The sequence below is a fragment of the Stegodyphus dumicola genome, chromosome 11 (genome assembly GCF_044657685.1).
Source record: "Stegodyphus dumicola isolate Sdum_Otavi_A_Nest chromosome 11, ASM4465768v1".
NCBI lineage: Eukaryota > Metazoa > Arthropoda > Arachnida > Araneae > Eresidae > Stegodyphus > Stegodyphus dumicola.
The window spans coordinates 50,890,746-50,914,002 of record NC_140778.1 but is presented as its reverse complement, the minus strand read 5'-3'; the positions used below and the strand labels follow the sequence as shown (position 1 = coordinate 50,914,002).

At 32.8% G+C, this 23,257-nt stretch overlaps 1 protein-coding gene and 1 long non-coding RNA gene across 2 annotated transcripts; one reads left to right on the top strand and one right to left on the bottom strand.

The window, feature by feature from the left end:
• Positions 1-2,066: 2,066 nt before the first annotated feature.
• Positions 2,067-4,265, bottom strand: LOC146993970 (uncharacterized). The gene is made up of 2 exons (XR_015043834.1): positions 3,836-4,265; positions 2,067-2,974 (listed from the first exon to the last, which is right to left on the bottom strand). It is a non-coding gene; the product is annotated as an uncharacterized LOC146993970 (long non-coding RNA).
• Positions 4,266-5,353: 1,088 nt separating this feature from the next.
• On the top strand, positions 5,354-17,726 carry LOC146993969 (uncharacterized). Its single transcript, XM_085826437.1, has 2 exons — positions 5,354-5,975; positions 16,584-17,726. The coding sequence occupies exons 1-2, from the start codon at positions 5,412-5,414 to the stop codon at positions 16,596-16,598; spliced, it is 579 nt and encodes a 192-aa protein (XP_085682563.1). The 5' UTR covers positions 5,354-5,411; the 3' UTR covers positions 16,599-17,726.
• The last annotated feature ends 5,531 nt before the right edge of the window (positions 17,727-23,257 follow it).

Sequence of the window (23,257 nt, the reverse complement as noted above, 5' to 3'; positions counted from 1 at the left end):
AAATAAAAAAACTCTGTAATTTATTTACTTATTTATTTTTGCTGATGTATTCTCGCGTTGTTTTAGATGTATGATTTTATCTGATGGTGTTTTCTGAGTATATGAATATGTTGGAAACCGCAATAGATGATGTTACTTTAGTTAATGTATAATTATGCATGATATTATATGTATCTTGATCTTATGTGTCTTCTGTTACTGTGTCTCAAGGTAGAGGAGGATAACATATTGTTTCCCATGTTAAAAAAAATTACCGTAATTTCCGGAAGAAACGCCGCGGCGTTTACGTGTTTAAAACTTAAATTTTCAGCGGGTACGGCGTTTAGGTGCACTAAAAATAAAATATTTCCTACGATGGTCATTGTACATAGTTTGGATGGCCTTGTCATTGTGTATAGACTGGTGCTATTCCCTCACAAAAGACCACTCAGTTGCTTTTTGCGAACGTTATTTTGTTTACATTCTTTCCCTTGAACGGACCTACATGCCTTATTCACCCTAAGGCTCCTCTAAACCAGGCTGAATCACCAACTTTTCTCTCTTGGCGAGGGAGTGAACGCGCTGCCAATTTTGGCGCGTTTATCACACACGCTGGCTGAATGTCTGCTGTTTTTTTAAAGATTTATTTTATAGACGCGCGGCATTCAGCATATAAACTTTTCGGATAATTTATTAATTCTCGAATAGTATATAGACGTTTTAACTTAAATAAAAATTTCGCGTATATTTTGTAAACATATTCAAAATAACTTATTCTTTAGATGTTTCAGTTTCGTTAGCAGACTAAAATAAATAAGATATGAATAAAAACTTTCAATAGTGTCAAATGGGGAAATAATTAAAGCATAGAGTGTGCAAATAAATTTATCTTAATGACATTTTAACAAAAATTTCCATAAAAACACTGTAAATTCATACTAAAAAAATAACTTAAGAATATGTTGTCATTTAAGTCTGAGGTATATGGAAATAATTGTGCAAGATTCTGAAGAAACACTTTCTTTTAAATGTGTGAAATATTTCATAACATATATGGAAGAAGAAAGTACAGCATTCTGTGTTTTGGATGCTTTTTATCAAATGTAATATAAATACGAACTAGAAACCGTAATAAAAAGTCCTTCCTCTTCAATCAGATCACCTTTGTGTTGCATTGTATTTGTAATACTTCTAAAAATCCAATTTTTACCTAAATTAAAAAACAGTTATTCCATAAAAGATAATAACTTTGAACGTATATAGAATGAATTTTGTAATTTGAGTTATGTTACAAAATAATTCATAGTTTATATATTTTATACTAATAATTTAGATAAAACCTGTCCAATTTAAGAATGTGTGTTAACCACATTCTTAAATTGTAAAAGGACGACTTAACCACATGTAATTCATTTCAAAGCATAAAAGAAAGCTTATTTTTTATTTTACACAGCAACAGCATTTTCATGCAGTCAGGTTTTTTTAACTGCTAGTTATTATACATAATACTTAATTTTAAACCCATTCTTATTAGAAAGCATAACTAAGAAACTTCTTTTTAAAGCACCACAGTGATTGCAAAGAATGTCGTTAAATTTACAAAAGTATTGAAGATATATTGAACAGCATTATAACAAGAAAGTACTGTACAAAATATGTAAATTGCATAACTTCTTTTTTAGTATTTGCATAGTTTCCTCCAAATGAACCTTAATGGGAAGTTATCTTGTGAAAATTTAAAAGTATTAAAATGGCCTCTATTTAAGATGTAACTGCATTTATAATTATTTTGTAATTGCGAATAGATTATATTATTGCAAATAGATTATGCACTTACAACATAATTGCATAAAGTAATGAAATTAAGAGTTCACAGATACAATGTAATATAATTACAATGCAATTACCTAAATTGTAATTATAATCACTTATTTAATACCACAATATTATTACAATCACAATGTAATTTAAATTGGGTACTATATTTGCATACCCTCCACTCAAAAGGAGGTACTGATAAGCCTGGAAGTTATTATCAACAAAAAGCCTGTTCAGGACAGTTTGATGACAATTTCCACCGGGCGAAAAGTACATTCTTAAGCCCAGGCAAATCATGACAATAAAAATCATTTAGTCTTATGATTCACTATATTTTAAACCCTAAATTTGAATTCTGCACCAAATTATTTACCTATATTTTAACATACTTTATGAATTATTAGAAGCGATATGGCAAATATCTTCTAAAAATAACTGTAAAATATTTGTATCCATTAATTGATTCAGATACACACTTTTATTATTTAAGTATATCAAAATAACAGTTTCATGTTCCTGAAATACAAAAATTATGGAAAAAGTTAAAGTAATATTCTTAGAAGCATATGATATTAGTCACCAGATGCAAAATTATAGCTAATTTTTTGCTCTAAATACAATTTTATTACACAGTAGTCAAATGTATAACTTAATAACATGTTATATAAAAAATTAATGATAATAAGTTTATCAGAAATGAATTAATTCTGCAAATAAACTTTCTGCACTTGAAAATTTTCTACACCTGAGGGGAGGGAGAGATCTAGTAAAATTAGATTTATTATAACTTCAGTTGGACCAAACACCTTCTCTCTATATATATGCATCACTAAAGAAATAAATAAAATTATCATGCTTAAAAAACAGATATACCATACCAGTTTTTTTCCCCCCTTGTTACCCTTTACATTGAGAAATAACAAACACTGAAAAATACTATCCTTGAAATTTTGTTTAAATGAAGAAACAGACACCATCTTTTTATTTAAGCATTACACTTCAAAAACAGATACACATACCAATTTATTTTCACTAGCCTTTATACTGATGACATGCCATATAAAAATGAAAAGAATTATCCTTGAAATTTAGATAAAATGAAGTAACACAATGGGAAAATTTATGCACACGGACATCTTTTTTCTATTGCATGTTGTCTGACATGATCCACAAGTGCCTAAAAATGTACCCAAAGAAACGCATTTCAATATTAACAAAAAATTGTTTACAGATTAAAATTCATTCATTTCATACCACTATTATAAAGATCATGCATGAAACAAATCTGCTTTCCCATACTTTTAAGTAAAACTTTTATACTGGAAAATAGACTATATTTCTATATATTAGAAACAAGAAAATACTAATTTGAATGTTCTGCTTTCATTTCTAAATCTTTACTCCATTGCCAAATTGTATAATACTGTGATTATAAATAAACTTGCACAATCCTTGCAATTATTGAAGTCAGATTATATATATTTTGTCTCACACTATTCAATTTATTCTATTGACTTCAGATGTCAATGTCAAAATTCTGGAAGTTATTTTAACCAAGAAACAGTAGTGGGCACCGTGCATAAACAACTCATCTAACTTTTTAACAATAGTGATTATAAAATAAAGAAAAAAATTACATATCATTCCAACGATATTGCAACTATAGTATAATGTTACATATATCTTTAGCAAACATTCAGATTTTATCTTGACTTTCCAAATTATTATTTATTTTTTAATAAATTTCAATATGCTAATGATTTTCATGTTACATTACTATAAATTCCACAATTAGCACAGGAAAGCAAAATCCGCGCTTTATATTAGAAGAGAAATTTCTTTTCCACATTCAAAACATCTACATTGGCGATGTTTGGCGACGGGTACATTAACCCTAGACTAATTTAATTATAGCTATTATTACAGAAATTAGCAGATACTCAGGTTATTGTACACAAGAATTTCACTTTACTTGCACATTATAAACATCAGAGAAGATATAAACTCTAAATGAAGGCGTAATTAACATTATACTTACTAAGCAAAGTTCAGCACCTGGACCAGGTTTCCAATTGTCTCTTCGGCAATTATTTACCCATATTTTTCTTCTTTCTTCATTTTTAGGAAATTTTACCAATGTATGACCTTTTCGTGAATGATTTGAACAATTAATAGCTGTACATCCGCCCATTTTACACAAAAAAAACACAAAAAATTGTTGCACCGTAACTACACAGCCGCCATTAAATCTCCCACTTGGGAGCGCGAATGCCTGATGATTCAGGCTGGTGTATAGGAGCCTTAATTCACCCTAAACGAGATCTCAGAACAATAACATTCTTTCCCTTTCAAATCAACGTTCTCATCAGTTTGAATAGTCTCTCTTCTCTGCTATTCGATGAATCTTCCAGGACCCATCCTCTCCCCACCCCTGCCTTTTCTGCAATTTTTTTCAAAGGCGGACACGACTCCACCTGCCTCGCAATAACGAACTCTGACGTATTTCCTCTTCAGCATGAATGGATTTTTCTTGGCATTCTGCCAAACACAGATCCCATCAGTTTGAGTACAAGTACTTGTTGGATAGTTTTTAAGTAAGAAGGGAGCGGAAAATTTTTGAAAATGTCTCTAAACGGCACAGAAGCTATACATTTCTTACCTTTAATTTATTTTTGAGTTATGGTTTCATTTTATGCATTTTTCTTAACTGTCATATATCAGGACTTAGGTTGAGTTTTTGCATCTATACGGCCCACGACGATGTCACGCGCAATTTAATCTATTGCGGCGTTTACGCTAATGCGGCGTTTCTGTGTAATTTTAATTTTTTTCCCGCCATTTTTCTCGAGTGCGGCGTTTACGCTGATGCGGCCTTTCTTCCGAAAATTACGGTAATTTAAAAAATTTTTAAATTTTAGTTTCCCTGTTATAGCAAAAGTTAGCTTCTAAACTAGACTTATACTGTTATGTGACTGGACCCCAATATTTATATTTTATTATTAATTTCCCCCCATCTTCACATCTATTCAGCTTTACAAAACACACTCATTACACGCACTTGGAAGACTCTGTTTAATGTAAATGATACCAACATCCTTTGACTACACTCATGGATACAATCGCGGTTTTCTTTCTTTTTTTTTTTTTTTTTTAACAAAATTCTCTTACTTCCTTTCCTTTTCTTTCTATAGGCCCTTTTTCTTTTTTTAAAATTAGAAATAATTTTTTTTTCCTCTCCATTTATTTTGGGCCATTTATTTTTTACTTTATTTTGTCCCATCTTTTCTTCCTGGCCTTTCGAACTCGTATAAAATATACGAAGTTCCTTTTTACATCTCCTCTGAAATACGAAATTGCCCCCATTTCTATGTGAGGTTTGCAGATATATGCGACGACAAACGCTGAGAGTTTACGGAAGTTAGCGGGTCTCATGTGACCGATGGCAACACTAAGAGGTTACCGTAATTTGCGCCAAAATTGAAAAATGAAGCCAAATGTAATTTTTGGAAGTAAGCAATACAAGTTTTCGCCATTTTTCTTGCACGTGCTGCTGTGGTAGTAAGGTACGTAGTATTAGCGCTGATATTTTGAGTTTTAATTATCTTATTTTAGTTATGTGTTTGTTTAAGCAATCTGAAAAGATGAAAATACTCATAATCGGGGATTCTATGATTAAATATTTACAAGAATATTTGTCTGCGAATTTACTTGATTACGAAGTTGATTTTCGTTGCTTTCCAGGAACTAGGATTGAAAGGTTGACACGTGAGATCGCCTTTATGAACAACCATTTTCATTTAGTTTTGGTCCACGTTGGTACCAATAATTCAAATGACGATTTAGATGAAATTCATCGTAAATATGGTTGTCTATATAAGGGAATTGAACGATTAAACCCGAAGGTCATTCTGTTTTCAGGTGTTCTCCCACGATGCCCGGATGTATATCGAGATTGTAACACGTATCACCTACAAGAACTTAATAGGAAGATACTAAACATAAATTCAAGACTTCTCTCAACATACGAAGGTAAAGATGGGTTTTTCTTTTGCAGCTCTTTTGATTATTCTTGGAGTACTTGTTTATCCAGAGACGGTTTACACCTAAATCGGAGAGGTAATCAGCAGCTGGGCAAAATTTTTGTAAAAGATATCAGGAGAAGTTTGACTGTTGCAGAGGTAAGTGCACCATTTTGTTCTACATCCCTTAGCAGTTTCCCAGCATTAACCAGTATTCCTTCTGTTCTGAGTACTCATTTGGGTAGATTACTACCCAAATGAGTACTCAGAACAGAAGGTGCTTCTGTTTCCAAACCACTCTTTTCAGATGTTGTGAAACGTTCTTTAGTTTCCAGTGTTCGGGTTTGTAATTCTAGAGATTTTTTGTGTCATATTTCTTCTTCTAAACCGCTTTATTCAGATGTTTTAAAGCATGATTGTTTTACTAGCTCTGTTTTGAATACTAATCCCAGTATTTCGAGTTTATCAGATTTTCCACTTGAATATTCACTTGATACTAGCGTAAATTTTTTGAATCCACCTCTTAAGCCACTTTGTTCAGATGTTTTAAAACATGGATTTTCTAGTACGATTTTGGATAGCAGTTCCAGTGTTTTGGATGTATTGGATTTTCCAGCTCTCGAATGTACTTTCCACACTACATCAGGTGTTTTAAATTCTACTGGATCTCAACTTCTAGATACTGCAGCTATTTCTGAACTTCCTGGAAATTCAGTGTCTAATTCTCAACCTGCAGGCTCTTCGGATTCCAATTCATCATCATCTCATCTTGGTATCAGTTTCAATTCTTGTACTTCCATGTCGAATTTTCCAATTTTTAAGGGTTCATTTGTTTGCTCTGATTCAGATTTGCAGAATGCTACTACATCTGTATCTAAATTTTCTTTTATGTTGTTAGTCACTTCTCAGCCTACTGGCTTGCAGCTGTGTTTCATGTACTCAGCTTGTCACCAATTCCAATACTTGCCCATCAGTTGTTGGTTCTTGTGCAAATTTTAATTCTTACCATCCATATTTTCATTTTAACAAGTTTTCTATTCTTAAAAATTATTCAGAATGTTCTAACATTAAGTTTGGGGATGCAAATGATTCCAATCAGGGTGAAAGTATTGTACAGAAATCTGAAAATGGGTATGTTGAAGAAAACTGCAAAGTTATTACCTCTGTTAACCCAAATATAAGGACTATAATTTGTCCATGTTGTAAGAAAGATTTCTCTTGTAAAGAAACTTTATCAAGACACAAACGTAACTGTAAAATTTTAAATAAGGATAATTTATGTACTACCATAAAGAATGATGAAATAGAAAATAAATATCCAAGAACGTGCGAGGTATGCATGAAGTCATATGCTTCAAGACTCATTTTTTAATCATAAAAAAAGGTGTAAATCTGTGTCTTCTGAAAGTGATTCAAAATCATATATTTGTGACAACTGTGAGATAGACTGTAAAACCCGCAGTAATCTTTTTCATCATAAGAAATTTTGCTCTTCTAAAAATAATTTAAATATTCGTAAACCGTGTATTTTTCCTGATTGCAAGGCATCTCCTTGCGGTTTATTAGTGATCATAATAAACATTTGGCTGAATTTCACAATTGTGAGATGGATGTGAAGGAGCTTACATTTTCATCAATGGTGGAGTTTCAGCTGTGGTTAGAATGTCATTCTAAGGAAATATTCAGTTCTTTTAAGAAGTGTTCTAGGAATAAACATAAAGTTAATAAAGCATACCATTATTATTGTTGTCACTTCAATGTAACACAAAAAAACCAGTGCCAATTTCAAGTAGAAAAAATCTTAAAGGTTCTTTATCATTAGGCTTCAGATGTCCATCCAGAATTTTAGTTTCTGAGGAACAAGATCTTGTGACAGCTATTTTTTATTCAGGTCACAATCATGAGCTGTCGTTTGAAAATACCAAATTTCAACAGCTTAGTCAGATTTGTCGTGATCAAATCAAAACTTATGCTCAGTTAGGTGTTTCCACCGATCAAATTCAGGAATTTATCCGAGATGGAAGTGGATCACGTGATAATAGCTTAAGTATTAAAGATAATTTTGTAACATGTAGGACTATAAATTACTGTAAAGCGTGTAATGATTTCTTCTCTTAGTGATGATTCACTTTCTGTTGCTGCCATGGTTGAGAAACTTAGGCAGGAATCGTATGACCCTATTCTTATTTACAAACCTCAAGGAAAACCAACATTGTATGGTCTGAAAGGCCTTGACACACTGTCTTTTGCAAATAAGTCTTTTGCATTAGGATTGCAGACAAAGGAGCAAAAAGAAATGATGATTAAAGGTTGTAGCAGGATTTTATGTATAGATTCTACTCGCAAAACAAATCAGTATGATTTTTATTTGCTAAATTTAATTGTCCCAGATGAATTTGGTAGTGGTTACCCCGTAGCACATTTTATTTCAAATCAGTTGGATCAGGATACGATGTACAATTTATTTCTTAGTATCAAATGTGTAATACCTGAGCTTAATATTAATTGTTTAATGACAGATGATGATAAAACTACACATCCTGCATTTGAAAAAGCATTTGGTCCAGGTATTAAACATATACTATGTAAATGGCATGTACATCGTGCATGGCAACTTAGTTTATTTTGAATGGTTTCAAGTCAAAAACTTAGGGATGAAATTTATTTTAATTTAGTTATATTGCTTGAAGAAACTAGTTCTTCTTTATTTATTTCTATGATGGATAATTTCCTTCAAAAGTTTCGAGCTGTTGCACCATCGTTTGTAAATTATTTTGAGGAGTATTATTATTGCCGAGCAAGGCTGTGGTCAATGGCATACAGAAACTTCCCTCATGCATTCACGGATACTAACATGTATTGTGAGTCATTTCACAATAAATTGAAAACTATGTACTTAAAACGTAAATTTAACAGACGCCTCGATAATTTAATTAATGTGCTTTTAATAATTGAAGAAGATATTTACATAGCTTATAAGTATAAAGTTGAAATTAACTGTAAAGAGCATCTACCCGCCAACGTATAATAAACGACGTGAATCTGAAATGAAAATACCTGATAGTGATGTAACAGAAACACATCCTTGTTTGTGGTCTATAAAATCACAGACACGTAAAAATATTCAATATACAGTTAAGCAGTTGCATGAACTATGTTCAGAAACAGATCATTGTTATGTCAAAGTGTATTAACCTCTCCTGTCTAAATCTGTGTCATCATTTATATAAGTGTAATTGTCCAGACTTCAGCACACTATGTAAACACGTACATAAAATACATTCAATTACATGCAGGCAATTAAGTCCTTCTGTAATTGCAACAGGTATCCTTAATGCAGAAAACTCCTCCCCTCTAGAATTGATTAAAAAATCTAATGCTATTTCAGATACTGTTGTGTGTAACACTGAACCTAAAATTAACACTTGTAAGACTTTAATGTCTGAATTATTAGTTATGTTGCCGCATCCGACGATCCAAAAGATATTAATACCTAGTATAACAAAGAATTTAAAAAATATAGTTTCTAATTGTAAAGGTGCAATAAAATCAAACCATTTGAAAGATTTTTCTGATAAAATGCCATTTACTCAGGTTGCTCCAAATTTAAAATTATCACGTCAAACTCTGTTTCGTACAACATCTATGAAAGGTATAAAACGTAAAATTCTAGATTATCCCGATACTTATAATAAAAAAAATGTCAAGGAAGGTTTGTTAGGGTTATCAAATAATATTAATGTGAATGATCATAAATCATCACAGGATACCACAATTAAGGTTAAGGGTAGCAATTTACTTAAATATAATACTTTTACCCCTGAGCTTAATGTATCTGATATTTCAAAATGTGTTCTTCCAGCTGGGGAAACACTTCTAACATTTCTCGATATAAAATCTCTCGATCCTTATATTTCAAAAGAAGAAATTTTAGCCCTGAAGGCTGTAAATAATAATTTTCAGCCTGGCTGGCTTAGTGACAATATTATTGATGCCTTTTTTTTTTTTTTAACCATTCTTCATAATACTTCTTTTATAGCTGCCAAATGTTACCATACACCATTTTTTCAGTCAGGTAATAAACAGGTAATAAAACTCAAAATGTATGGAAAAAAGCTGATTTTGCATCTGTTGATTTCTTTTTTATTCCAGCTCTTATCAATAATAATCATTGGGTTTTACTTGTTGCAAAGATTAAAGATAGAATGTTTCAGTTTTATGATCCACTTGGTTTTAATGCCATTCAAAATTCTGTGTATTCATTAATTCATTTGTGGCAAAATATCCTTAATAATGTTTTAGATATGTGTGATAATTGGTATTGTTCGTTTCCCAATCACGCTATTCAGAATGATGGCATGGGTTGTGGAGTATTCATTTGTTATTATGCCTATCAGATTAGCAGAAATTTAGATGTTAAACAGGCTTTCAATTCATATGAATTTAGTAAGTTTATTTTCACACAATTAGGTGGAGAGATTGTGAAAATATAGATGTTAAATGTATAATTCATTTGTTTTAAGTATTATTTAATTTTTGTTTTCTGACCTATTGATATAGCATTAAACTCACGTAGGTAGTATTTTATCTTGTGTTTCCTGTGCCCTAAGCTTTTTTTATATATTTTACTGTCGTAACTTGTAAATTCAAAGACTGCATTTAGTATGAATTTTCTTTCTTCTTGCTTTAAACCTTGAATTGAATGTTTGTAAAATTTAATTCCGAAATGTATTTCCCGTATTAAATTGGTCTTGTCTTGTTATTTTTAGTAACACTTGATGGTACTTAACTTCAAGATTGGCTGTTTAAAGCCTTGTAACATAGTTTTTATATAGGCTTTAAATTATCATTTTTCTTTCAACTAGCTGATATAATTTTCTTTGAATGTTCAGAATTGACATTACCAAAAGAGCAGCTATGTAAAAATGTTAGTTTAGGGGAACCAGCATGGTAACGAGCTTGCACAGTACCTCTTGGGTGGCATGGAAACCTGTGTATTTTTATATTGTCTCAATGGATTTGAAAAAAAGAATTTTTAAGTATTCTTTATAGTTAATGCTTAAGTTAGATTTTCACAATGTGTTATGTGTTAAAATACTGTTTTTATGCTTTTCTAGTACTATAACCTTTTAACAGTGACAGTAGGATAGAAGCACCAAAGATAAACCCACTGTGGTTATTGCCTATGCGACAAAAGTAAATTCTTCTAGCTATTGCCTATGATCTAAAGTGATACTTCGGTTCCTTTGCAAAGTAGTATAAACACAAAGTAAAGATCCAATTGTAATTCAAAAAGTAAAAACTCAAAATATATGAAATACTAATTAAGAAAGTTAGAAAATGGTGAAAGCTTAACTTGATTCAAAGTTAAAAGTTTATATGTATGTAGAATAAAGTTTAAGCTATCTCAAAACATATTAGAAAAAATACTACAAAAATATGTTAAAAAACAAAAACTACTACTAAGTGGTTAATGGGAAAATGCAAGGCGACGCTGCTTAGCTGTAGTTTTTTTGGGGGGGTAGTATTTTTTCTAATGTGTTTTGAGATAGCTTAAACTTTATTCTACATATTAACTTTAAAGTTTAAATCAAGTTAAGCTTTCTAATTTTCTTAACTATTATTTAATATATTTTATGTTTTTACTTTTTGAATTACAATTGAATCTTTACTTTGTGTTTATACTACTTAGCAAAGGAACCAAAGTATCACTTTAGCTCATAGGCAATAGCTAGAATTTACTTTTTAAATTTTATTTACATAAATATATTTAATGTACATGTAAAATTTCTTTTTCATACATTCTTAATGTTAAATTTTCATTTTTGTCTTATGAGAATATGTTTTTGTACACTTGTTTTTGCAAAGTTTGCATTGTTTTTAAATAATCAAAGGCAGAAGTGTCATGAAGCAATTTTTTTCAGGTAAGAAAATAAAACTTGCTCTTATAAGAATTATATATTCCGATTTAAAGATTGCATTTCAAGTTTGATAGAATGACCAGTTTCTGTTTTTTATGAGCAATTTGAATAATTTTACTAAACAGCTTTTTAAATCTTGATTCTTACTGGAGAAAAAGACGAAACTCTTTCACATCTATTAATTATAAAAGTCAACTAATTTCTGGTCAGGACAATAATTACTTGGTTTGTTGATTGCACTTCGCTTTTAATTCCATTTTAAATATGTTAATGAGTAAATTCATTCCTTTTAATAGAATTCTAACTATTTTTATTTTTCAAAGAAGAAAATGTATTCAATAATCCCCCTGAGAAAATTCGTAATATCTCAATTTAATTTTTATTATTACTAATATTAGGAGAGACAACAGGGTCCTAAACTGACTGAATAGTCTTAATTTTTCACTTGTCAGATATACTTTCTTTACTCATTAGCAGATGTTATTTTGTTGACATTTTTAAATTAAGACAAGTTGTTAATCAAATCTATTATTTCTAGTTATATATCAGAAGTGCATATACTAGTTTCAATTTTTTTTTTTTTTTTTTTTAATGAATCATTAAAACCCAGCAAGTAATCGAATATATGTTTATCAGTAGCTATCTATAGAGTGAAACAGTAACTGCCAGCAGTGTGAAGCTAAAACACAACTTTTAAATGTTTTAATTTTAATAAAATACAATAAGGTATTCGTATTTGCATAGAGTTGGAGATTATCATTAAGATAAAAAATTTGGCAATTAGGGCATTAATGTTTTAGAGCTTAGGATAAAAATGCAGATTTGAAATAGTTAATTTTCATGGTGTTCCAAATGTAGATTGTATTTATATGTAAATGTAGATTGTATTTATAAAACTGCCTTTTAATACATTTTTGAATTGCCACAAGAAGGCATGCAGCTTCTCTTAAAACATCACAAGATAAGCTATTTCGTATTTCAAAATTTCACAAAGGACATTACTATGACCTCTAATGCAAAAGGATATTGTCTGATTTTGACTTAGCAAGAAAAGAAGGTAAGAAAACAGTTATAAAGCAATTCAAGAAAGGGCCAGCTTACCAAAAACTTTAGTTCAAGGAATTCGACTTTCAAAAAGGATGACTCTTAGTTTGTAATAAGTACTGTTCTCACAATAAAAACTTCTTAATATTCAGTTAATTGATTAAAAAAAAAAGCATATGACTGCTGTCACAAACATCCTGAGGGTAGTTGACCCTATCAGTTTCACCTGTGGCTAAGTGAATAAAACAGCTTTAAACTTTTATCACTTAACAAAGGTTTGAATGCTGGCAAAGAGGCTAGTTTCACACTGCTTTTATACCTTTGCTCATACTGTGTATATAAATATGAGCCAGTCTTTATAAAGTCCTCGATGCTGTGACGAATTCAGAAGGCAAGAGGTAGTGTAAATAAATTTATTGGAGTTCTTTCTAGGCTATATGCAAAAATAAATAAACTCACTGTAGGGTGAGGGGGGGAACTATAACAACCAGACATTGTGAATAAAGTTTCCATTTAGCACTGATTCTAGATAAAAGCTCTTGTTTCAAAATAATTCAAGAGGCTGTTTAGAATTAATCGTCTCTCCAAGTCAGTGGTTCCCGTACTGAGTTGGATGCTGTCTGGTAAGGTAACGCGAGCCTGGCTACCTCACTGTAAACTCTTGGCAGAGATATTAATGTCACTTTACGCAGAGCGAAATAAAATTTGCGCATGGCCAAGCTGGAAAAACCAAGAGAAGGTTTCTCTCTTCACTTACTGTAACTCACTCTCACTCCTTCTCTAAAACTGCGTTCCATGATTTTGTTCAAGTTGTCCTGGGCATGTTGAAAAAATATTGAGGATCCTCATTTGTTCGTAATTTTAAGAGTGCCTCTTGACTGGCAAGAGAACCTTGATTAAAAACCGGATATAATGAAGACAGCCTGGGGACTCAAACCAGGTGGTCTGAGACAACGCACCTATAAACTGATGAAAGGGAACAGAACAATGTCTCCCTTCAGACAACTATAAGAGGAACAAAAACTTGAGTTTGTTTTGTGGCTGCTGGTCACTTTCTGAGAATTCATTAAGAAATGCTCTGTCCGTGGGAACTTTCAAAGCCGCCATTCTTTTTCTCAGAATGTTGTGGTGGTCGATATAGCTTAAGCCGTTACAATGCCCTGTTCTGTTAATCAATTAAACATTAACTTTTGCAAAGTTCGAACATAGGTAGAATTTTTTTTAACAGATCAGTGCATATTTTGCTGATTGGAGATTTTTCTCTCTGGGAGCTATAGAAAAAGTTATTTTTTTAATCAAAATCCTCAATGTCTTGGAGTCAGTCTTCATCTTATTTTGAAAAATTCCATAAGTGGAAGAATGTATATTGGATCAGTTTTTAAGCTAATAAATCAGTTCATGTATACATAGGGTATGAAGAAATATGCTCTGTGTAAGTAAACTGAAAGCATTTTCCAAAATAACTTTAAAATAAGAATCGCAAAAAAAAAAAAAAAAAAAAAAAAAACGCTTCTTGAAGTGTTACATAGCAATAGGTAATAAAGAAGAAATATTAAGAATTATTTCCTTCAAGATTGAGCCAACTTGAATAAAATGTAAAATTATTTACTTCCAGGCATTCTTCCTTTCAAAATAAATCTGAGCATGTAACTTAAGTGAAGATTGAAATATCAAAAAATTCATTACATAAATGAAATAAAATTTGTATATTCAGTAAGCATCAGGGATGCAATTTTTAAGCTTTCTCTTTTATGTAGGCAACAAAAAAAAATCAATCTAACCCTAACTAAAGGAATATGTGAAAATAATTAAATTTCAATGAAATGTTAAAAATTGGTTTATCTGCAGTAATTAAGTTTGTATGATTTTATTGCTATTTTATTTGCACATTTACTAAAAATTGTATATTCAGTAAGCGTCAGGGATGCAATTTTTAAGATTTCTCTTTTATCTATCCCTAACTAAAGAAATGTGTGAAAATGATAATAAAATTTCAATGAAATGGTAAAAATCGGTTTAACTGCATTAAGTTTGTATGATTTTATTGCTATTTCATTAGCACATTTACTACTATAATAATACATATTTTGACTCTCGTATATATTACACAGTAAGAGATGGACTATGAAATGCTTGGGATATGCAAATTCTTGATAAATAAAATTTCCGCATAATAATATATAAAATGCAATTGGCAGAAAAGTCCTGTTAATGGAGAAAGAAATTTCAGGTCTAATACTATAAAAACTGTCTTCTTATTTGTTATCAGCTTCTAATCAAAAGCCTACAATTAATTATGTAATGTTTAAAAAAAACTTCACATATAAATTTGTATGTATTTGCTAGGCTTTTGGCATATAAAATTAAAATATCTTCTTCTTAAATGTCATCATGAAAATTAAAGGAGATGTTGCCAAATTTGCACCATTCATTCCAGTGGGAGCTTAAAGAAAATGGCCAATTTTTATTTAATATCATGATTCAAGTTAAGGATATAGCATATCAAAAACTTAAATTTTGTATGATAATTTTGCACTTTGTATCACCATTGTTCATTCATTTTTTCCTAGTTTAATGTCATAAATTATAATTAATCCGATGCTAAAGTCTTTCATTAAATTTTGCTTGTTTTCACCTTTTTCAAAACTTAATTATTTTGTTTTTTATATGTTGAAGAATCTTCCATTTTTGCAGTCAAGTTCTGGCAAAGATTTTCAATCAGTAGATGGATAATTAATCAAAATAGCTACAATATTAATTTCCTGTCACACTAAAAGATGTTTAGAAATTGTTACCTATAGCCTATTTAACTTGAGGACCAATTTAATGAAAAATCTGTTAGTAAAACAGGTGAAAACAATTTCTGGTAGAACACCTGTGTTCAAGTGCACTTCCAAATTTCCACTCTATGCAGTGACCTTGGTCCTGTTTGCTCACCACAAGAAATCTATGTTCCCCTCTAGTAGTAACAAAGGACTTCTAATGGGAACTAAACTTCCCACAACTGGTGAGAAGAATCAGAGCCAACAATAAGGACTATTATAGTTACTGTTAGCCTTGGGTGAGGCCTATTCTCTGGAGGAATTCTTAGAACAGTATGATGGATATAGCAGTGGGGAAGAGGGAATGTAAGAAAGGTGTGTAAATGTAAATCTGTTCACAATTTAGAAGTTATCAGCAGGGTTTCTGGAGGCCTGTCCCTGCTTTATATGTCACTTAAATTTTCTGAAATTAAAAATTTTCCAGTTAGTTGATAGTCCAGCTTTTACTGTATTTTAACATTTAAATGTTATGGATATATAATACTGCTGTATTTAATAAATATTTAAGTAAATTATATTCATAAGTGTGTCACTGGCTGCTATCCACATAGGTATTTGTTGCACCGGCAATTATCTCAATGGGATTTGTCCAGTGGTCTTTTATCCGGGAACCCATTTTAACTTGTTCTGGAATTTTCAAATATATTTTAGGAAATGACTGAAAAGAATTAAGCATAATTTCCTGCTTTTTATATGAAAACCAGATTTCTATTTTTCGGTAACTTATTGGGAATTTCTTCTTGTATGACTGGTTTCATAAAGGCTGATTACATACAAAATATACAGATGATTGATGAATTAGATATTAATGAAGTTTTTAATGTAACAGGATATTTAATCTTGATTGTGCTGTTATTAAGGATCTAAATTTTGTGTAACATTAAAAGTGAAATTATAAATTTAAGTTTTATTGTCTTTATGTAACATATTTTTTTATGCTTTAAAACACTTTTTTGTTGAAATAATTTTTTTTTTTTTAGTTGCATGGTAGCTGAATGATCTCTTATATGGATGGATGCCATGCCAGTATAAGAAGAGATTAAGTCCCAATGGCAATTGTTTTTGTGATTGACTGTGCAATATATTTGTAAAGCTTTCAGAAAATATTTGCTTTTAGGACATATAAAAATATGTTCCCCATATAGAATTTAAAGGACATCTGGTAAAGTTACATTTGAATTCTTGTTAATTGTTAAGAAAGCAGATGGTATATTTCACAGAAGATGGATGATATGTTTCACTTGTTTTTATTCCAGATTTCTGTTATTTTCAAATATTGCAACTAAATATTCCTCAGATTTAAGAAATGTGGCCAGCACATCTCTAACCATTTTGAGACGTGGAATTGACAGAATAGTAACGAGCTTTAAGTGAACTATCAGCATCTAGTTGATCATTTATAAATGAAATCTAATTAATTTGTTAACTTTATGGCTCAGTCTTAATTATAAACACTAGTCATTTTTTAGTATTCATTCCTCCTATCAATTATAAAAAAAAAGAATGATACATGAAAAGTCATCCTGTGGACTTGAACCATATATGACCACAGGATGACTTTCGCGGAAGTCATCCTGTGGTCATATATGGTTTCGGATTCACAAATCAATGATTTAATCATATATTTTTTTAAATATTTAGAATTCTCAATATAGTGTCAACTATGTCAGTCCATTTCTTTGTATAGTGGCTAAATTGTATCCTTAAAAATAACACATAACAGTTACATTTGGTGGAAGCATTCTTTTATTGGAAAAGTGAAATAAATATGAAATTATGGACTAAGGCTAATACATTTAATTGCTTCATAATGAATTTATTCTCATAGCATTTAGCACAATTCCAAAATACATTTAACGCTTATAAATATAATATGTTGTTCTCAATCATGTACCTATTTTAAATACCAAATTTCAGAAGTTTCTCTTGTCTTTTTACAAAAGCCTGTTCCAAGTGCTAAAAGTATCACTTCCAGTGTATTAATATTAAGAAAAATCTAGTTGTTCCCATTGATATAAAAGTCTTAAATGCCAAAACTGGAAAGTAAGAAGATGCAGATTTGATATAGTATGGAGAAAAACTGTAAAATTAAAAAAGATATGAATGGGTGCATTAAATACAAAGTAGTGGTTTTTGCTTATTATTAAAGCAAAAAGCATTACTTTGTATTTAATGCACCCATTCATATCTTTTTTTTAATTTATATCTTTTTTTATACTAAGTTCCAATACAGCTTGCAAAAGAATTTTTTTCCATTAAAAGAAAAAAAAGATAAGACCAGATTTTAACTATATTTAGGCATGAAACTTGAAGCAGTTCTAATTGAAAAGTTAAATATAATGAGAAAAGAAACTTTATTTAAAAAATTCCATAATTTAGAGCTTAATCTTACTAAGCATGCTACCTATAAATATTTATATTCATTATTTGTAAAGAAATTATAAGTAATTTTATTATCATTATATGTACTATTCTTCTGTATCTAAAATTCAATTTTTTTAAACTTTATTTTTCTGTAGAAATCAGAATTCAGAAACCTAAATATATATGATTTATAGATTCTAATTTTCTCTATGATTATTTGTGATTTAAAAATATTTGCATCAATAATGTTTTAGTAAATTTTGATATTTCTGCTTTAATAAAAGGAAAATTTCTAATAAAATATGCATATAATTTATAAGATTTTTATTTATTCAATTTTATATAGAGAGATATTTTAAGCTAATCTAATTAAATGGATTACAATTAATGATTTAATTAAAAATTAATAAATGGGTAATAAAAATATGCTTTATATGCACATTTTCAAATTTGTAAAAATGTCATTCACACATTGACTGCTGACAAGTTTTGCTCTAGGTTGGAGTATAAGTAGTGTAAACAGGCCTTATGAGCTTCAAGCAAAGTACCACTTCTAGTTGTCCAATTTTGCCCAAAATCTAATCAACTCTTTATGTACGAATGTAGAAACCTTAAATATGGAAAATGGGAATTTTTGGAAGTTCCAGCAAGCGTTATTGTGGATGAAAAAATTTTCACACACAAACAGACATCATTCTAAAAACAGCTGAAACATGTTGTTGAGTTCCCTAATTCGCGCTTTTTCGCGGAAAACATCCTTTAGAACAGCGAAAAAAAGGTTGTAAAGCCCTTTAGAAAGGCACGATCCAAATCACTTTTCTGCCCTCCTTTATTACTGTTCCCTAATGAGAAGAGTCATTATAGGGGCTCACCAGCGGCCGAGCGGTAACGCCACTGAACGCTGGTAGTTCGGTCCGAGGTTCGAATTCCGCGAACGGGCTGGCTGTATGGGCGTTTTCGTGGTTTTCCCCATGTATAAGGTGTATACGAGCCAGTTTCCCATAAAAAGTACTCCATGAAGGCATCCCTCCCTTAAGGCAGATAGCCCTCGAGTGCTTTGCCGTAATCTAATAAACCAAACCATTATAGTGGTTATTTGTGCCCTCCCCATGAAAGTAGTAAAATTTACAGAATGAAAAACATTCTAAAATTTCGTAACATCAGTTTGACACCTGAAGAGATATGTAGCTAGCCACTGCTCAGAAAAATGAAATGTAAGTGAAATATAAACGCATAAGCATAGGGCCCGTACGCACTTGGGGCTATAGGGCGTATGCACTTGAGGTTACGCATGTGTTCCTCAACGGACACATGCGTTAAGACGGCTTTGGCATAACTACACTGAAGTGCAAAATTAAGAAAATTTGCAAATTATGTCAATTTTTACAAAAAGTATTGAACCAAAGATACTAATTATGGCTCTAAAGAATTATGATGAAACAAGTCGAATATAAAGCGTACGCATATCTGCGGAGGGGATATAGGCCGCACGAAGGGTTTTCGGCGATTTGTGTACTTGTACTTCTTCACAACATTTGCTGTGTTTCTCGCAAGAGTGGGGGTAAATTTTATGACGTATCAGGTAAAATTAGTACCCAAGAATGTATAGATGATGGAATAAGGGAGGATTGTCAGTAGAATGGAGATAGGACAGTCAAAAGCGCAGATGGCTGCAATGTATAGTCCAGTGTCATTTGCAATTTCCGGAAGTAGTTTCAGTACAATGGATCTATAGCGTTCCTATTTTATATGCACTTCCGAGAAGTACACAATGGATCTATATCAAGAAGACCTGGACAAGGTCCACAAACATTTAAAACGATGAAAGAATCATAATTTAGCACATTCAGGGCGGCGACACAGGACCGCTACAGCTGTTACGTGAGATGTGTGCTGTCAATGTAACTCGAGTTTTACGGTCTGCCTCAAAGCTTCGTGAGATAGGGCTGTATGCCAGGAAAATCTCTGGTTGCGTTCTGCTCACTGCAGCACGGAAGAGAGCATGTTTAGCATAGTATAGATGACACATGCCTTGAGCCAGATTTCAGCGGAGCAGCGTGCTTTTTCACAGGTGAGCCGCGATTCATCCTGGGGCACTGATTCTTAGCGTATCTTTATCTGGCAGTGGCGTAGCTAGGGTGGGGCAAGGGGGGACATCTGTCCCCGGGCGCCAAATTGATGTTACGAAATTTTAGAATGAAATGTTTCAGTTCTTGGCACAGAGAAAGGGGCGCAAAATCTTCAGTTGTCCCCGGGCGCTGAAAACCTAGCTACGCCTCTGTTATCTGGAGAGAGTATGCAACAAGATACCACCCCCTCTTCATCAGAAAAAAGATCATTATGGTTGTGGAAGTGTAATGGTTTGAACAGGCATTATGTTGAATAGCCACACACCCTGCATGTGTTTGACAAATGCTTCCAGACTATTACAAGGTATAGAGAGATCTTAGAGCTCTCTTTTCGACTTTCCAGGAGCGCAGTTGGTGGTGGGTTCCTGTTAATAAACGATAACGGTCGTCTATAAAGGGCTCAGCTAGTCAACCATTACTTGTAAAGTTAAGTAAGTATATTTGTCAACATGGACTGGCTAGCTAGATGTCCTCACCTTAATCCTATAAAACATGTCTTCGATGACGCTTTTGGTAGTCCAGTTTAATCTCGCCATTTCCCCCTCCAAGAACTAAAGCGAAGTTGAAAACTGACTTGCTGTAGAAGTAGGATCGCCTGACACAGGGATTCCTTAACTGCCTCATGTCCAGTATGGCGTCACCTTGCGCGACCTGTCTGGCTGTGAGAGGGACACATAGCTCATATTGCACTTATTTTTAGTTCGATATCACAACGTGGATTTTCGACATCCTTGCATCGTGAACTTTATTGACAATCGCGCATATATGAAATGATTTTTGAATAATACATCTCTTTCTCTGTTATAAATGTATATTCATAGCAAATTTCGTTAAAATCTGCTCATTAGTTTTCAGAAGTTCATTGCTAGTTGCCTAAAATATGGATACTTTTGTGGAGGAACCCACCAGCGAAAGAGTGGTAAGATCGCTGAACACTGGTAGGTCAACCGGGGTTAAAATTCAGGCGAACATGAAAGGTTTCATGGCTTTCCTCATATAAAACGTGAATGTGTGCCTGCTTTCCTTAGGAAGTCTTCTACGACGGCATCTCTTCCCACACAGATAGTTCTCGAATTTCTTTAATTAATTAATTTAACTTTTAAGTTCGTCGAAGACTTCGAGAGAAAGCGGCTTATAAATCACGTTAGACACGAGGGAATAGCAACAAGCTGCAATTTCGAGTTTTGACTTCCCAGCAGCTACACTGACTACCAATAAGTATTTGGACACCTGTGATATTTGGACACCAATAAGTATTTGGACACCTGTGATAGAAAAGAAAAATAATTTTATTCAAAATCAATAATTGGTAGAGCCTCCACGAGAGGTAATTACAGCGTGGACCCTCCAGGGCATACTTTTCACACAGGGGCGTAGCTAGAGGGGGCAAGGGGGGCATCTGTCCCCGGGCGCAGAATCCAACGGGCGCCAAACTGATGTTACGACATTTTAAAATTAAATGTTTTTCATACTTGGCAAGCAGTAGGGAGCGCGAAATCTTCAGTTGTCCCTGGGCGCTGAAAACACTACCTACGACTCTGTTTTCACAAGTCTTTGTATGACAGCTAGTGGTATATTCTTCCACTCGGCTTGGAGAAGACATAGAAGTTCCTTCGCCAAATTTGCACGGGTATTGCACCCCTGAATTCGGCGATGCAACTCGTCCCAGAGGTTTTCGATAGGGTTCAGGTCTGGACTCTTGGCAGGCCAGTCCATTCGATGAACTCCATTGGCACCATACCAAGCCTTGGTTAACGTCGAAACATGACAACTGGCATTGTCGTCCTGAAAGTAACACGGGTCCAACCCGTAAAACTGCCACAACGTAGGAAGCACGTTATCATCCAAAATAGTGCAGTAGGCATCGGAGTTGAGCTTACCATGAATGGGGACTAAGGGTCCCAGCCCATACCAGGAGAAACACCCCCAGACCATAATTCCACCTCCGCCGAACTTGACTGTTGGCACAATGCATTCTGGCAGGAGACGTTCTCCAGGTAGACGCCAAACCCAGACCCTGCCATCCGAACGGTAAAGGGTGAACCTTGATTCGTCTCTCCAAAGAACCCGTTTCCACTGATCTACGGTCCAATATCGATGTGCTTTGCACCACATTAACCGAACAGCGCGGTTGGACTTTGTGATCAAAGGCTTATGGGCAGCATCACGACCATGAAAACCAAGCAAATGTGCTTCCTTACGGATGGTATTCATTGAAACAATACTCCCGCATACCTGTAGAAACTCCTCGCGGATGAGGGACATTGGTTGGGTGTGGTTCTTCCGAATTTCTCTGGACAGCTCTCGTCGGTCTCTATCTTTCAGTTTCTTTGGTCTGCCGACTCGGGGCACATTCCGACAATCATCGCACACCTTGCACTTCTTAATCACATAGGCCACTGTCGATTTTGGGTACTTCAGATCATTAGATATGTCCCTTAAGGATCGGCCACATTTGTGATACCCGATAATTATACCTTTCTCGAAATCAGAGAGCTCCGAACTGCGAGGCATCTTGCCCGCGACTAAAGCCGATGCTGTTTCCTACACGATATATACCGGCGGAGTCCGTGACGTACCTTAGGACCGCAGATATCATCATTTGCATAGATGTCCAAATACTTATTGGTAGTCAGTGTATAACCACTAGATTATGCATATGAATCAACATGAAAATGTCAAGCTTATTTTTCCAGCGTAGAGTTGTCATCCCATTTGTGAAACGCACTGTTCGTTTCTCCTCTGTTCAGATAATTTTTCCCTTATATCATTTTGGATATGCTTCCTATACAGAATAATAGTTCAATATGCATTTGTTTTATTTTCAATTAATAAATTTTAAAAAAAGTTTGGGGGATGAAAAGAAATTACCCATCAATAATTTATGGCCTTTGTTTTTAAGTGCCACTCCTTTCTTTCACGACATTATAAGATACCAACAAAATGCTTCGTAACTTGCCCAGAAATATTATCAGTAAATTTGCCAGCATACTTAACGCCTGTTTCACACTAAATTATTTTCCTGATCCTTGTTATCAAGCAAAGACCTTTCTTCTCACCAAACCTGACGGATATCGACCTATCAGTCTGTTATCCAGCCTAGGAAAAATTTAGGAACGAATTATACTTACAAGAATCGAGCCATATTTTCATCTTTTACC

Coding starts and splice junctions, on each gene's coding strand:
- LOC146993969 (XM_085826437.1), top strand. CDS start 5,412: ATGTGTTTGTTTAAGCAATCTGAAAAGATGAAAATACTCATAATCGGG.